The 17,001-nt window shown below is 42.0% G+C and overlaps 1 protein-coding gene across 2 annotated transcripts in view; it reads left to right on the top strand.

The window, feature by feature from the left end:
• The window catches only part of Tnr (tenascin R), a 443,513-nt gene that overhangs the window by 351,435 nt on the left and 75,077 nt on the right, over positions 1–17,001 (top strand). Inside the window, exons 1-2 of one of the 2 annotated variants that reach the window (XM_008826108.2) lie at positions 8,098–8,203; positions 14,418–14,977. In XM_008826108.2, the coding sequence (XP_008824330.1) occupies positions 14,479–14,977 (499 nt within the window). In that variant the 5' untranslated portion in view covers positions 8,098–8,203; positions 14,418–14,478. Of the gene's footprint in view, positions 1–8,097; positions 8,204–14,417; positions 14,978–17,001 lie in introns of those variants that run through there. The other variant, XM_008826107.2, reaches the window with a different exon arrangement.

The raw sequence follows: 17,001 nt of genomic DNA, 5'->3' as shown, positions 1-17,001 counted from the left end.
AGATGATGAGAATTTTCCCTTCCTAATCAAATGCAAACCCGGTTTCAAGTCGGAGGTCTTCAGTCTTCTAGGAAAAGCCCAATGAATTTGTTATTTTAAAGAAAAGTAATAAATATTTATTGCTAACCTAATACTGTAGACTTATCTTACAAATCAGAATTTTGGATCATTCTAGGTACATTTGTAGATTTAGGCAAATGGAGGTGTAATAGTCCAGAATAATCCAAGGACATGTCACTACCTACTTCATAACCATCTTCAAATACAACTCCTGATAAATAAGGAATGGAAAATTGTCAAAGCCCTTTTGGGAAATAGCTCACCTGCTCCCTACTCAGGGCGGGCTTTCCATTTAGTGAATCAAGCTGCTCCTCAGCTGAGCACTGAGCAAGACAAAATACTACTCTAATGATTTCCCAGCAGGAATCCTGTTTAACAATGCAAACTAGGATCAAAAGGATAGCTTTCCCCATTGCAAACTCCAGGGGAAAGATCAAGCTTTGAGTTGTTGCTAGGAAAATCTGAGAGTCTCTTCCAACATAGTCCCACAACCTGGAGCAGGAGTGTTATTGAGTAAATTCCATGGAGAGAGAAGAGGACTGTGTTTCTCTGTGCTCTGGAAGATAGGCATAGGCATAGCTACTTAAGCCCCTCGCTTCCCCACCAGCAGGTGTGAGCTGCCTCAGAGTCCATGTTAATGAGGCTTCCTCCCACCCCTTACCCCGCCAGCTGTTCATTCAAGCACCTAAGTTTCTGACAGTGAGAAAGCAGAGGTTTGAAATTGTTTGGATATTTTTTTAGAGGACACAATTTTGCAGAAACAGATCAACAAATAAAATTGTGCTTTTATTTATTTATTTATTTTATTTTTAATGCCACTACAATTTTCTAGTCTCCCAATGAGTGAAACAAACTTAAAGAAGATATGAACTAAATTTCTTTCACACTGTAAATTTCTCAGAAGTGGCAGAGATTACCCTCAGAAAGTGAAGTTTCTTTATCAGCAACTTTATGGCTTGTTATTCATAGGAATGAGCCTTGGCTTACCCATCTGTGAAGAGGAATAGTGTGCTCACTTTGCATTCTACACAGAACTAGTAGCAGGATCAATCTCGAGGTGATGGGCATGAAACATCTTAGAAACTCTAACAAGCTCTACAAATGCCAGGTGTTCTTCCCCTCTGACTCACTGTAATGGTTTTCAAAGGGGAAAGGTAGAAAGATCATTGTGAGAGAAAATGTTGGGACCTTTTACAGGCCATGATTCTTCTTCTCTGCTACAACATGAAGCCACACTGAACCATGTCCACTGTTAGGTTAGTTGAAGGCTGTTGTTAAAATGAAAATGTCATGGTTATTTATGGTTTAAGGCCTACCTGTTTCCAAATAGGTTTTTCAGAAGGCATTAATTTACTGCCAATGCTGTGTCTTGTATTACTTTGGCATTTGACTCACAGAGGAAAGAGGAAATGAGTTTTAAGCAGAGCTGAGATAGAAGGAAACATACAGATTAAAAAGCCCTTCCCAGGAAGCCAAGTCCCTGTGTGGACTTGCAGAGACAAGCCATAGCTGGTCACTTAGGGCAATGCATGCCACTCTGCAGCTGATAGAAGAAGTTAAGCTATTACTGTAAGCCCCCAAAGGGGTAAGAGGAACCAAGAAATTAGAGGAACTAGAAAGAAAAATAGTAATGCAGAGAAGGGTGCTATGTCCTTCACCTTAGGGGCACAGCCAGCCCCGGGCAGCCTCCCTAGAGAGTGAGTAGGAACCTGATTGTCCTCCTCACTGCACTCTGTCCTAGGCTCTCCCTTGGCAAAATGGGAAGTTCCAGGGAGAGGGATCAGGGAAGGTAAGGATGAAGAAAAGACATGGATGGGCAAAGGAAAAGGGGTCAAGCATAGCAGAGCACAGCAAAGACTGCAAAGGAAGGGGAATGCTGGGTGAGAATAATTGGACATCAAGTTATTTCAGGTAAAAACCTCAGACCACCTGAAGCACTGTGCATCTTCTTCATAGGCACATTTTTGTACCGTGTACCATTACACATGAACTTGTGAACCACCCAGAACGTACTTCACTTACCAAAGCCTCTATGACCTAGCTATACCCAGAGCTCGCTCCATGTCATCTATATTTTTATTTTGTCAATAAGGTGGTTATTTAGCTAAATGATTATTCTTGTCTCTGTTCAGCACATTTAAAAGTCCAATATTATACAATGCATATCTTGGACTTAACAGTTAATAAAACCGCATTGGAATTCCATTGGTGCCCCTTTTTAACAATAATGAACAAAGCTGATCCACTGTAGCTTAAGGGGGAGCAAAATGCTTTTATCAAAATAGAGTGAAAGGAAAGGAAGTTAATGTTATGTCCCCCGGAAACCACCCCCTAAAGTAATGAGAGAGGCTGCTATGAACCTTATATATTAAATGACTACAATGTGAGAAAAACAACAAGCAAAGATTTCATCTTTGGAGCCAATTGCAAATGCAAACTTCAAAGCATTTTTAATAACATCAAGCACTACTGAAGAAATACCAGTGGCCCATCAGGCCCATAGATACAAGGAGAATTTATTTAATTTTTAAAGCTTTTTACTTATTTGAATTAACACATACAACTTGTACAAAGGAGTTTCACTACGACATTTCCATGCATCCCTATAATGTACTTTGATCATATGCACCCTTCTACACTCTTCTTCTTTCCATTCCATTCCCCTTTCTCCTTTCCTTTCCATGTTCCTAGAAGTTCCATCCTTCTAATTCCACATTCTTTTCCCTACTCTATCTTCTGCCTAGGAAAGAAGACATGTAATAGTTGTCTTTGTAATGCTAACTTATTTCACTTAACATGATGATCTCCATTTCCATCCATTTTTCTACAAATGGCATCATTTCATTCTTCTTTACAGCTGTGTAGAACTCTAGACAAATTTCTAAAGATGCTGATCAAGGTGCTCTGACCATTAGTACCCTTCACCTCTGAAAATAGACACCCCTACATTCCACCACTCTAGGTACCATGTGTACCCTCTTCCTCATGCACCTCTGTGCCTCTCAGTCCACCTGACTTTTCACTGCCTCCTCCTTTCAAAATCTTTCTTATTTTTCAAGGCCCAGCTCAAAAATCACCTTTTCCACAGACCTTTCTCTAAAGAGTCTTATAGTGGAGAAACTGCCTTCTGCTGAGCTCCTAGAATTCTCTATATGTCTGTCAAGGTACTCACCATTGTCTACTATTTATCCTTGATATATGAATACCTCTCTCCCAGGTATACAGGGAGTTGCCTGAGACGTCTCTGGTTTGCCCTTAGCATCTCAGATGGATCCTAGCCCAGTCCCTGGCATGCAACCAGCTTGTAACTAATTTAATTAAGCAAGTTGTGCTCCATATACCACTACTCTCAGAGCTTACTCAAATTTCAAGTGGAAAATAATTATGTTATTTCATGCACTAGAAGATATAATTCACCTACTTGTAGTCTCTGGGTCAGAATGATACTATTTCATGCTCTAAAACATGCAATTTACACAATGAAGTAAATAACTCCTTTAGACCACTACAGCCAAACTTTAATAAGTTGCCACCTCCAACATTCAAGTCACCTGAAGAAATTAATAGCCAATATGAGTATAATTATTTGCTTCCTGCTCAAAAGATCAACCCCAATACAGCTATGCCATATAATTGGAAACAGCATGAATTTCATATGTGAACTTGTCATTAGGTGGCTCTGAAACAGCTGAATTTATATGGTATTCTGGATATATGTGGATATCATTTTTAAAGATGATTTCTAAGATTTATTTCTTTCTAAAGGTCTTCAGTATCTTAAAAATCAAGCAATCAGAGTACTGGAGAGATGAGTCGGCAGTTAAAAGTACATACTGCCCTTGCAGAGGACATGAGTTCAGTCCCCAGCATCCACATGAAGCAGCTCATACTGCCTGAAACTCCAGCTGCAGGGCATCTGATGCCTACTTGTAGACTCCATGGGCACCTGAACTCAAACGTGCACACACTTGCACACAGACACACACATACACATAATTTAAAATAAAAATTTAAAAATTATGCAATCAGTTCCTATAGTCATAATTATTAGAAGTCCTGGTCCCAGGTTGGCCTCCAAGACTCTCTGGTCCATGTACAGGAAGCTCTGGAAGCACCACTAATCAGGTGTCACCTCTTAATCTGACAGGCACATACAAAATATATATATGCTTTATTTTCATAGCCTACTTTGAATGGGCTTTAAACCTTCATAAAGACCAAAGCTGATCCCTCTAGAGGCCAGACTTCCTTATATTTAGTCTTGGGGGTTCTAATTATTTCTACTTGCATTGTCCCTTTGCCCCTATTACTCCTACCCACTTTCAACAGCACCCTTACGTCTCAACTGAACCACCACCCCCTCATAAAACTTTCTCTGGTCCTGTCTCCTACGTTGATCCCTGTTTACTATAAGATGCCTATTAAACTTCAAACAAGTGATCTTCAGTTTAATACAAAAAATAGAGTGTCTCATCTTGTTCTGAGGCTCATTTACATCAGTCTAGTTATCTTAACTACATTATAAGTTCCATGAGGACAGAAAACACGTCTTATATTCCAAATCAATTTCTCAATCTCTTCCAAGGGATAGCTTGAGCAGGAAACAGAAACCATCAATCTGGCCTGCAGTCTGTCTGGCACTCTTTCTTGCAATGGAACTTTCTTTGCAGTGTATTAAATGCAGAGAAGAAAAAGATGAAAGGTAATGTGAGTCTTCAAGAAGAATAATTGAACAGCAAATGGTGACACGCTGTTCTCCAAGCTGAAGAAATGCAGATGAAAACTAGTCATTGATGATAGCAAAAGGTCAGACTCTTGGAAGGACTTTTGACCAAAATGGTTTAAATTAATTAGGAATCTATTATTTATGTCCTACCTATTTCCAAAGGGTAAGCGCAACAGATGAAGGGAGGCTTCAGCATTTATTACTGAATTAAGAACCTGGAAATATGGTGCAGCACTTCAGTTAGCTCTGACTTACTGTGTCTAACTGGGAAAATCATCCTCAATACTTAAGCTTCATCTATAAAACAGAAATAATCCCATCAGCAGTTGTGAGTATTAAATGGGGCCATAAATAATATAGAAGTGTCAGATGCTCTACAGATGTTAAGATTTTTCTGGAGTCTTCAAAAATTGAGTAAATTCTTACCTAAATGGGATTTCTGTTTACCAAAAATCATGAGAAAACTAAGATCACATATCATAAAATTTTGAAACTAAAATTACCAGACAAAACTTTTTGTCTGCCACAGTGACCCAAAAAGAAATAGGTGGCCCTGGCAGTGGAATTTGCCCAGCCCTGCTGTTTATGTTTCAAAGTGGGGATTCAAACCTGGATGACCTCACCCTCACTTGTACTTACAGTTGGGAGATTTTTATCACTCCCTGTATCATTCCCTTGATTGACAGTCAAGCCCCCATTTTCAGATGAAGAAGCAGCTTCTCTGAGAGGTCAGGGCAATTAGTTCTCCCAGATAGTACAAGAGGGAGCCAGAGGATAAAACAAGCAGCCAGATTCCCCTCCCAGCCACTGCGGTTTCTGTAATCCACGTTGACACAAAGCCCAGAATACACTGGGCTCCAGACTTGTGCCAGGAAATGAAGGTGGATCCATCAGGTGCTGAACCAAAGACCCTTCCCACAGATTCCTACATGTGGACACATCAAAGTGCACATTGAAAGGGGCACCGAGCAGCCAGGGCTGGTGGGCAGCAGCACCCCAGCCTGGCCCAGGATGTCATCTCACCACACCCCCAAGAGTCCCTCTGTCAGCTACAAGCCAGCCATGGCATCCTGTCTGCCAGGAATTTTCTGCCCTCGGGTTCTTTTCAGAAACCTGACAGGCCCAATAAAGGCCCAGTACTGATGGAGACAGCCAGTTCTGCCTTCTCTCAACAGCCCAGCACTGCCTCCACTGACACAATGGGGCCGGCTATAATCACATTACACCCTCGTCTTTCATAATTACCCTCTTTCTCCAAGTGACAGAACATCCCAATGGCAGAGAGGGAACTATTTTTAAACTAATTCTAACCTACAAAAAAAATACGAAAGTGTCATTTTCCACAGATATACTTTTGGTTTATAAATCACCCTTAGGGACTCAGTGGGGACTAAGGTTGGCAGAAGCTAGAAAATCCAAACAAAGCACTGCCACCCACCCCCAGGGGATTCCCTTTCCTTGCTTACCTTACAGCCTACACACTGATTTTTTTTCCATTTATTCCCCTGAGTTCCCTCTGTCCCATTTGGTCTCCTCCATCCCCTCTGACCAGAAAAGAAGAAAAGAAAAGAAAAGGGGAAGAGACAGAGGCCTGGTGTCATCATACACCTGCCTCTTGGCTGCATCTCTCCTGCTTTGTCTCCCCCTCATCCTTCCCCGGCCCTGTCCCCACACCTCATCTTGGCTTCTGAGATCAGCTCTGCTTTCCTTCCCCCTCCATTCTGTGAAAGCTTGTGGCTCACAGAATATTTTTCTATAACCTACAGTGTGAAGAAATATAGCCAGAAGAGGGAGGGCAGGGGTGGGGGGGCCGGCAGGGAAGGAAGAGTCACTTAGGGACAACTTTAGGTGATGGCAGGGGCTTCAGCCCAGCTGGGATGACCCAACCTCCCCCGCAGGCCTCCCTAGAGAGGAATGAGCACCTCATTAACTCAACACTAAATCAGCCTTAAGGACTATGCTGTTATCTACCTCTTACAAATTGCCCGGAGACACCTCTGGTGCTGGCCATGATAATTATATTGATAAGGAAGCTAGAGCAGGGGAAATGAATCAATGGAACCACACAGATTCCTTGAGTATCAGTCTATCGAATTACTGCAACTCTCTTGCACTCTCATTTGTCGGGTCATTAGCTATCTGTCTTGCTCACAACTGTTAGTGTATCATTGAATGTGGGGTGTATTATCTGTCCCTCAGGTTTGTGTTTTTGCGCCCTACCTGTAGCATTCCTGCCTGCTTCCCTTGCTGGCCACGTGCTCCTCCTTCTTCCTTCTATATTTTCTCTTCTTTTCCTTCCTCCTCTGATTTTGCCTCCTTTTCCATTGTCTTAGTTTTCTTGGGTAGTTACAGTGAAATACCATAGACTGTGTAGCTTACAAACAAAAGAAATATATATCTTATCATTCTGGGGGCCAGGAAGCGGAGATCAAGGCACATTTTTGCTGGTGCCTTCTAGCTATGTCCTTACACAATGGAAAGGCTGGCGAGTCCCTCCAAGGTCTTGTTAAGAGCACTAATCCTCTCATGAGGGTTCTGTCCTGTGACCTAATCCCCTAAATTCCTCATCTCTAAGTACTATCACTTTAGGAGTGAGAATTTCAACATTAAATACGAGAAAGACACAAAAATTCAGACTTCAGTATCCCTCTCTCCCATCACTAGCTTATATTATTAGAAGGTCCATTGAGCTCCAGTCTTAAGACTCTTGTTAGTTTGTCTCACCACCATCTGAGGTATAGGAAGAAGTAAGGGAAGAAAGGAGTTCGTCTTTGGAGACAGAGATTTTGCATCTGGCTTCAATGGACATCCACCACTTTACACCAGAGACAGCACAAAAGTATCATTTTCCACAGATATACTGTCTTTTCTTGAAAGAAGACAAATCTGGCCAATGCAGCAGTCCTAGGCACACCGCAGCAGCCTGGGTCTTCCTGGAAAGCTATAAAACTCTGCCCACCACCATCACTGGAAACTGTGGACAAAAACAATCTCCAACAGAGAAGTCGGCTCTCTCTGCAATATGGAGGAGTAGGGGACAGACGTAGAGAATGAAACCAGAAAAAGGAAGCTTTCAGGGACAGAGAAAGAAAGGCTACTTTGAAATAACTATTAAATAGCATGAGCTTAGCAAAAGCTAAGTGTGTGTTTGTTGAGCAGACGTGTCATTAAACCATAGTTTCTGTCCCTTTCCCCCAGCAGCTGACTTCTGTTTGTACCTCATGCTCTTCATCCCTCCTCTTTTCTCCAGCTTCCCCCAGGAAAGTAGCCTAAGTGAAGCAGATCTGGTGGTATGGTCAACTGTGGCTTATGGCCAAGTAGGGTGGACACACACCAGAGTTCAGAGTAAGGAAGGAAGCCAAGCAAAGGCCCAGGTCCCTCTTCCGGATGACTGAGTCGAGCTCTTCCTGACGAGCGGTAGGTCTAAAAGCTGTGTCCCAATTTCTCCTCTAGGAGAAGCTTTGCTAGTAGAGAATTTTCCCTGATCCTTGGGATGGAGTAGAAGCTGGGCATTTATAAATCAAAAGCCATCAGGAAAGCTTTCCCTCAAAGGAGGAGAGACAGAAGCAATTTCTGGTGAAATAGCCTGGATTTGTGGAGAAAACATTAAGCTAAAAGTCATTGCTGTCAAGAAGCCCTAAATCTGAACCCAGAGGAGACTGTTAATATGCAAGAGCTCTGAGTCTTCTCATAGAACAGTGGTGGCTGCTAATTAAAGTTGGCTAAAAAACAGTGGTGAAGACCCAGGCTCTGGTCAGTAAGATCTGGGCTCAGTCCTGGCTCTTCTGCTCATTAGCCATGCAACCTTAGTCAAGTTACTTGGCCTTTCCTGATACTTATTTTCTTCATCTTCAATAACAGAAATAAAGAGAGGACCTATCATCACAGCAAATCACTGTAGGGCTCTCCTGGTTGTCCACAGCAAAACAGAGTAATGGATGTCTCCTTTGGGTGGGTGGATGCCCCATTCTAATTGGTTACTGCCCAAGTCATACCATTGCAATAAATATCTTGATTCCTAAATATCACTCTTCTCTAGCTTACAAGGTTTGCAGCAGAGAATAAATAAAACATCACAAGGCAGGTGTTTAGCTTGTTCTAATTGCTTGATATTTGTTATGGGTTGAGTCATGTCCTCTCATTGTGTTTGAGTTGAAGTCCTAAGCCCCCAGTACCTCAAAATGTGGCCCTATTTGGAAGTAAGCTCATTACAGACCTGATTAGCTATATTAAGGCGAGGTCATGCTGGAGTAAGCTGGGGCCCCAATCCAGTACGATGGCCTGTTTATCAGAAGATGATGTGTTTATAAGAAGAGAGGTCACAACACGAAGACAGAGATAGACTACACTGATTATACGTACTAGGCAGGACATGCCAAGAATTACCGGCCATCAGCTGAAACTTAGAGACATGTGCAGACTGCCCCTCAGAATACTAGCCATCAGCTGAAAGTCAGGGACATATGCAGAGTGCCCCTCAGAACTCTCAGGAAAAGCCAGCCCTGCAGGCAACTTGATTCTGGAATAAAGTGCTGTTACTTTAAGCCACCTCTTTGTGGGATTTTGTTATGGAAGTCCTGAGGAGCTAGTGCAGTGTGATAGTGAGTAGATTCCTAAAATCCCACTGAGACCATGAACTTTTGAAGTATCAGAAAGGAAAAGACTTTTAACATTGATTTTCATCCTGTTCAGTCGCTTCTGATGAGTGAAAATCCTTGTGTTTTTAGACTATGCCTGAACACCTCCAGTGGTCAGACATTCACTACCTGTCATTACAACCACTAGTTTACTCTATTAGAAAAGCTATTATTTACCTGTGGGAACTGACCCCCAGGATGTTTTGCCATGTAAAGGTCCAATCTCTTACCACCAGACAGCCCTTCAAATATACTCATTGAACAAACCATGTTCTTGTGTATCTCAGTTTCAGCCAACATAGAATTCCCTGTAGAATGAATGTCTGCTTTTTATTTTTACATAGAGAATAACCCATTAAGATCCATGCCTATGTTACCTTTAGGTAGACTAAGTTATTCTGTGGGAAAAAAAAATCAGTCTCAAGATCTGTGCTTCAGAAACAAACAAATCATGTCTCTCATGAGCTACACATTCACCATAACTCAGCAGAGGGGCTCTGTTTACTGCAGTTGTTCAGGGACCCAAAGGGACAAAGCAGCCACCATTTGGTTCACGGCTAGTCACAACAGGAGGGAAAACACCCTGGCAAGTGTCCTCTTGACAATTGGATACCTCATCCTAGAAGGAATAGTCATCATTTTTTCTCATGATTCAGCACTAGAGACATAGTTTCACAAACTCAAAGTGAAGCTGGATGATGTATTCCTTCCATGTACGCAAGAGTCAGACCAGAAATACTTGGCAAACAGCACCAAGGCTTTCCTGACCTTATCTGTGTCACTTTCCCTCCTTCAGAGCTCTAGCCCCCTTGGGACAGTCTGGTCGGAGTACTCCTCAGTCGTGGTCACTACTGCACTGCATTGTCATTATGTTTTGTGTTGTTTTCCTCTTTGGGACTAGGAGTTTCTCAAGGACATGAGACTGGGAGCATGTCATAATAAATGTGTGACATGTGAAGTATTTTAGAACAGTGATCAAGTATCCACAGTGAAAGGCGAAATCCTGTCCATGTATTACAGGGGCATACGTGACCTGGAGCCCCAGACTCCCTCCCTACATCCACTCTCTCACCTGGCTCCAGTTATTCTGTTACTCAGACTCTCAGGACTTCAGAGGCCCTGAATCAGCTGTTCCCCAGGACTGGGCTGCTTATCCCTCTCTCATTTGCTTAGCACACTACCCCACTTCTGACACTCTTTGCTCAGCTAAGCCTTTGTGGACCTCACTCTGTACCACTGACCATAACCCCTCAATTTCTTAATTCATCAGCTCCTTCATTGAAAAATTTTTCTCCACAGTGGCTACCCCCTTCCTGACTTAAATACACACAGACATAGGTATCATATGATCTCAATCTCATATATCAAATATTTTATATAGCTACACAATATCCAGCTTTGGTATTTATTTATTCTTATGTTCCACTCTGCCACTTTCATATATAATTTCCATGAATAAAGGGCAGGAATATAGTGACAACTCAATAAATCCCTGTGAAATGAATGAGTGAGAAAGTAACACGTGCACCTCCCGTGTTCTCACCTCCCTGAACAAAATGCTAAATTCCTCTTCCTCCAATGGCAAGATCTGAGTTCTTTCAAAATGCTGACCACCCAGAAATGATCAATGCTTGACGCAGTAGGTTCAGAACTGCTCTTGTCTCTTTGTTTAGTTTTCATTCTGCATTTCAATTAATAAAGCCTAAGTTTAGAAAAGAACTTGGGCTTACAAAAAAATCACACGGTTGCCTGACTTACATAAGCTTATTGATTAGAATCTTGAACATTTTTCACACATAAAACTGCAACTTTACCTCTCTTTACAATTTAGTAGTGGTTGTTTTGAACCTACACATAGACTCTAACGTGTTTCGTCCTCCCAATTCTCATGCCATTTGTCCTTCTTTTCATTTATAATATCATTTATTCTTTCACTTATTTGTTATCTACTATTGATCAAAAATCTATGTTAAGTGCTATGGCATATTGTATGACAATTTTAAAATTTCCATAAGAAAACAATTATTCAGCAATATTAACATGAATCAGCTAAAATTTAGATCAAGAGAGATAAAAGGTCTTATGTATATGTAAAGGCCTTATGTATATGTAAATGAGTCTCGCCATTACTGGTGAACTGCCAATGACAGAGGGCAGAAGTGATGTCTAAGGAAGTAATGGCTAGAGTAACTCAGCATGGGAAAACAAATACAGCCTCAGATTAGAAGAGCTTGGGAGCAGCTCACAGCTATGAGATCAGCTTGGCATAGACAAGCCAGTCCTACTATTTCCATGGTAGATTTGCCTTATCTATATACGATCAATGGATTGCCATCTCCCACAGTACTCCAGAGACCTTGCCATCATTGTTCAAGGGTATGCTATGGGCTGGGCTTTCCTGATTCCCACTAGGAAGTAAGCAATTTTACGTGTCCCAGAAAATTCAGAAGAACCAGAGTCTACAAACAATATTTATTTATTTCAATCAATTCTAGATACTGAATAAGTATTATATAGACAGTGGTAGAATCATCACCCCAATCCTATAAAGCTGGTAGCATTATTATCTCCATTCTACAGATAGGGAGACTGAAACATAGTTACTACCATTCCCATGACTAGACATTCAAGGGGCTGAGGTTTGATCCCAGACAGTCTGGCAGTCTCAACAGTTCTTGTCTGGCTGGCTTCCTCTCTGTGTTAGAAACAGGAGCAGAAAATAGTCCAACATATAGCATAATATCTGATAAATAAGATATGGTTTTATGCTAGTCATGTTGTTCCTAATTCAATGAAGTCACAGACATTGTCCAGAGTTGAAATTGAAGAGAACAGTAAATAACAGGGTTAATGGAGAGAGATTAAATGAATTAGAGAATGATTCAACCTTTTGCTCACTGAGCATTTATTCATTAATTCATCAGTTTATTCATTCTTTTATGCATCTGCCCATCCATTTATTCAAGAACTAAATACTGAGCACTTTCGTGTCCTAAACACACAGTCATATGCTGCAGATAAGACGTGGTCTGACTCAGATCAACTTAGCAGTCCAGGTGGGGTGAAGCAGGCATGAAAAGCCATAGTCTAGCACAGTAAGTTTGTGAGGGGAAGGTAATTCAGCCTGCATTTAGGGGAATGGAAGAGGGTTCAGAAAGGAAATGATGAGAGAAAAATGTTTCGTGGAAGAAGCAGCAATGAACCAGACCCAAGTTTTAATATTATTCCTGGGAATGTTCTAGAATGTATACCATTTCCATCAAAGATGAGCAAAAAATTAAGCCTTTTTTTGTTGTTGTTTTTGAGAGATTCTCATGTAGCCCATGCTGACCTATCTCCAACTTGCTAAATAAAGGAGGCTGGCTTTGAACTCCTAATTCTCTTTTCTCCACTTCCTATATACTAGAATTATAAGCATGTACCATCATGCCCAACTTTGAACACTCTTTCCAAGCAAGGCATTGAAGTACAGATATTAAGAACACAGGTTTGAGGATCAGTCAGGATAGTTTTAACATCTTAACCACTCTAGACAGAAAATACTACATTGTAAAATAAGTATCATACTAAGGTTGTCCTGAGGGTCAAATAAGATCATGTGTGAGTGCTCAGCACCATCTGTGGCCTGTGAACATCTAGTGGGCATTAGCTGATGTTTACTATCTTCTTTTTAAACTCATAGTTACAATTACTTGGTCCTTAATCTTCTTAGTAGTGATGACTTTACTTGAGAAGCAAAGTGTCTAAGTTTTTTTTTTCTTTTACATAGGGAATAGAAAGGGAATATAATTTTGTAAAACTGACTTTCATTGCTGTAAATTTATTAGACTATGGTTCTTTGTGACTAGGTAACCAACAGAGGAGCTAATTCATTATTTTAGCAATTTAAACAGGACCTCGGAAGAAAGGCACCCTGTGGTCACAGAACATGGGAACTGTACTAATGAGAAGATTAAAACAAAGTTCGGCTCATACTGTCCCAGACAATCACAAATGTACCCAAGGATAATTAACAATTACAATTACCCAGAACTATATTATCTGGCTGGCTGATTATTGTAAAGTCAACCTCTATTAAATAGGTGATCTTAAAGGGGTTGATGAATAAGTCATTTGAAGTGGCCAATGGGACCCCTTCATAATAAATACCTGAGGAAAGAGGACAGTGACCTAAGTTTCTGTGGTCCCTTCATCCTAATTCTCATCTAGAGGTGAAAGGAAGCTCTGATGTCTCCTCAGATGAAGAGGCTGTCCATAGAACCTCCATTCCCAGTCCTGGTGTGTGTTCTAGAAATTCATTTCCTACTATAGGGGACAAATTCATGTTTATGCCAAAATGATTGTGTTAGTTAAACTTTTCATTGAAAAAAATAATTTCATGGAGGAAGGGCTTTTTTGACTCATGATTTCAGAGGGTTTAGTCCATCATGGCAAAAGGATGTGTTGAAGCCAAATTGCTAACCTTAGCAAAGCAAGGAAAGAGAGAGAAGTCCGAAGTGACTGGGGACAATATACCCCTCTTCAAAGGCATGCTTCTAGTGACCTACTTCCTCCAACCAAAATCTAATAATGTCATGAAATTGTGAATCCATCAATGGATTAATCTATTGGTGAAGTCAGAGCTGTCACGATCCAGACACTTCTCAAATGCCCCATTAGCTGGCAACAACGCCTTTAACACATGAGTCTCAGCAAGGGAAGCAGAGATTTGAAAACTCTGTGTGTGTGTGTGTGTGTGTGTGTGTGTGTGTGTGTGTGTGTGTGTGTTTCAGATTGCAGCTATAAGCAGTGTTATTTTTTAGAAGCAGTATCCATTGTCAGGGATCCATGCTTTGAGAGAATAAAGTCCTGAGCTGACTTGCAGCCACTGTCTCCTCCACACCTTAGAGAATTTCTATCTACCTGTGCTCTAGCTGTAAAAGATGTGGCAAGCCTTGGTACCAGTACCCAGATACAGGTCTCCGAAGTTATCTCAGCCCTTGTTTCTCTTGCAGATTCCTAAAACTCCATGCTGGGTACTGCAGGCAGCTCTTGAACCAAGCTCTGGGTGAGAAGATGGGGACAGAAGGGGAAACAGTAGCCCTGAAGAACATGTTCATTGGTGTCAACTTGATCCTACTGGGCACTATGCTCAAGCCCTCTGAGTGTCAGCTGGAGGTGGCCACAGAAAGGGTCCAGAGACAACCGGTGGAGGAAGAAGGAGGGGTTTCCAGCTACAATACATCCAGCAAGGAGCAGCACATGGTCTTCAACCATGTGTACAACATTAATGTGCCCCTGGAGAGCCTCTGTTCCTCAGGGCTAGAGACCTCGGCTGAGCAGGAGTTGAGTGCCGAAGATGACACTCTGGCAGAGTACACAGGCCAAACCTCAGACCAAGAGAGCCAGGTCACCTTCACCCACAAGATCAACCTCCCGAAAAAGGCCTGCCCATGTGCCAGCTCTGCCCAGGTACTGCAGGAGCTGCTGAGCCGGATCGAGATGCTGGAGAGGGAGGTGTCGCTGCTGAGAGACCAGTGCAATACCAACTGCTGCCAGGAAAGTGCTGCCACAGGTAGAGTATGAAGAGCTTGCAGCCTCGTCCCTGGTAGGGACAGAGAGGGCTGAGCAAAAAGGGAGGTGAGATGAGAGGAAGCAAAACTCAGCATCTCTTCACAGTGTCTGCCAAAGAAAAAAAAAGTGCCCTTGTGTGGAGCTCTCGGTTAATGTGTCTTCTCTAAGATCTAAATGCAGTTGTTCCCCAGGGATTCAATTCAGGGATTCTCAACACTGCTTAGCCAGTTTGAAATATATTAACCTGATTTTGGGGGGATGAGTCAGGTAATGGCACATTGGTTCAGCACAGCAACTTCGATGGCAGGCAGGGAATTTGATGTCTGTCTTCATTCATCTTTGGTTTTCACAGGCAGTTGAACTGATATCTGTTCATGTTAACCTGAGGGACTAGAGAATGCTGGCGCTCTGTTCACTTGCTTGCTTGAAGCCTTTCTCCCATCTGAGTAAATGGTAGTCATTAAGGTCTCAGAGGACCCGTCTCCATCTTCTCCAGAAAGATGGAAGTTTTATCCTGATCCTTACCATGAACACAGGCATGTGTTTTCATGCATACATACATATACACATCTGTTCTCTCTCTCTTTCTCTGACAGATACAGAGACACAAAAGTGAGTGAGAAGGAGAGAAAGAGAGACAGAGACAGAGACAGAGACAGAGACAGAGACAGAGAGCTTATTCCACCCTCCAAAAAGTTGACTGTTCAGGAGATTTGCTTCTAATATTTGCCTATACCCATACTAAAGCACACTTGGGTGTTATTGTCTGTCCCTTACTGTGAGAGATGATGAAGTCTTCAGAGTCAGACTTCATGAGTTCAGATCTGCTCCAACACATTCGGCTTGTGACCTAAGCAAGTTACACAGCCTTTGCTTTCCTTTCCTCATCTAAAAATAGTGACAGACTAGAATAGTAAGGAGCTATTAACAATCGAATCGAGTCAGATGAGAACTGGCATCTGGTAAGTGTCATGTAAACAACAGCTATCATCAGCTGACCTCCATCAGCCTTTAGACCAATTTTCTCCATCCAAAAGTTTCCTTATGCCCAAGTAGTTCAGTCCCTTGATAAGAAATAGTCATCATATTATCTTGGGTTCAAGTATTCACTTCTGTAGGATCTGATATCTCAAGGTTTCCTCAAAGAGAAAAGTGGAGGGAAGACTTAGCAAACCCTGGATGCCCATAACTCCAGAGGGATGAGACCCATTCTCCCTGAGTCACAGCAAGGTGAGGGGCAATCTTTGCTTAATGAAGCGTTTCATGGATTTTTCTCAGTTCATAGACAGGCAATATGATGATGACACAAGGAAATTAAGATGTTCATGCTCCTTTTCTTCAGTGAGAATTGACAGGTTGATCTATCTTTTCAGTGGATCTGGAAAACAGGGCAAGTCGTAAGTTTCCATGGGTGTAGTATCTGCTACTCAAGAGGCTATTAGCCTGCCACCCAGATCCTTGGCAGATTAGGAAAAATCCACAAGGAAGAGCTATGCTAAGCAAAGCCAGGGTGATAACTTTTCAGGCCATGAGGACCATGGGAATCAGAACTTACTAGATGATCTCACTTAGACTTCAGACTGTCAAGACCAAGCACAGATAAGGATGGCCAGGAGATATTCAGTTTGTGTTTTGTTTAGTAAGTTTGGGCAAATAAATTAACTTTTGTGGCTAGACTGCAGTAAGGGCCAAGACAGAGATATGCTTGGAATCATAAAAGGGTTCTAGCCAATAATAACTGAGACCATGTTCCAGGAAGCCTTTGAAGTAACCGTGGGGTTGAGTTTGGACAAATGAGCAGGAAGGGAGGAGACAGAAGAGGTTGTAACACATCTGTCCTCCCTCTGCGTAACAGGTCCAGTGCTCAGCCTGCATCCCCTCCAATCCCTCTCTCTCCTGCAGCACCTGGATGCCTTTGTCAGAGGAATAGGTTTAGCCTTATTGGAACCCCTGGCCTAGTCAAAGACAGAAAGAAGGCCCTGGAACTTACATACCCTGGAGATGGACCTTAACTCATGAGGAGGT

Source organism: Nannospalax galili, unplaced genomic scaffold, assembly GCF_000622305.1.
Source record: "Nannospalax galili isolate Female #2095 unplaced genomic scaffold, S.galili_v1.0 scaffold429, whole genome shotgun sequence".
Taxonomy (NCBI): domain Eukaryota; kingdom Metazoa; phylum Chordata; class Mammalia; order Rodentia; family Spalacidae; genus Nannospalax; species Nannospalax galili.
The sequence above is the reverse complement of the archived record's forward strand: the minus strand, read 5'-3'. Positions and strand labels throughout refer to the sequence as shown.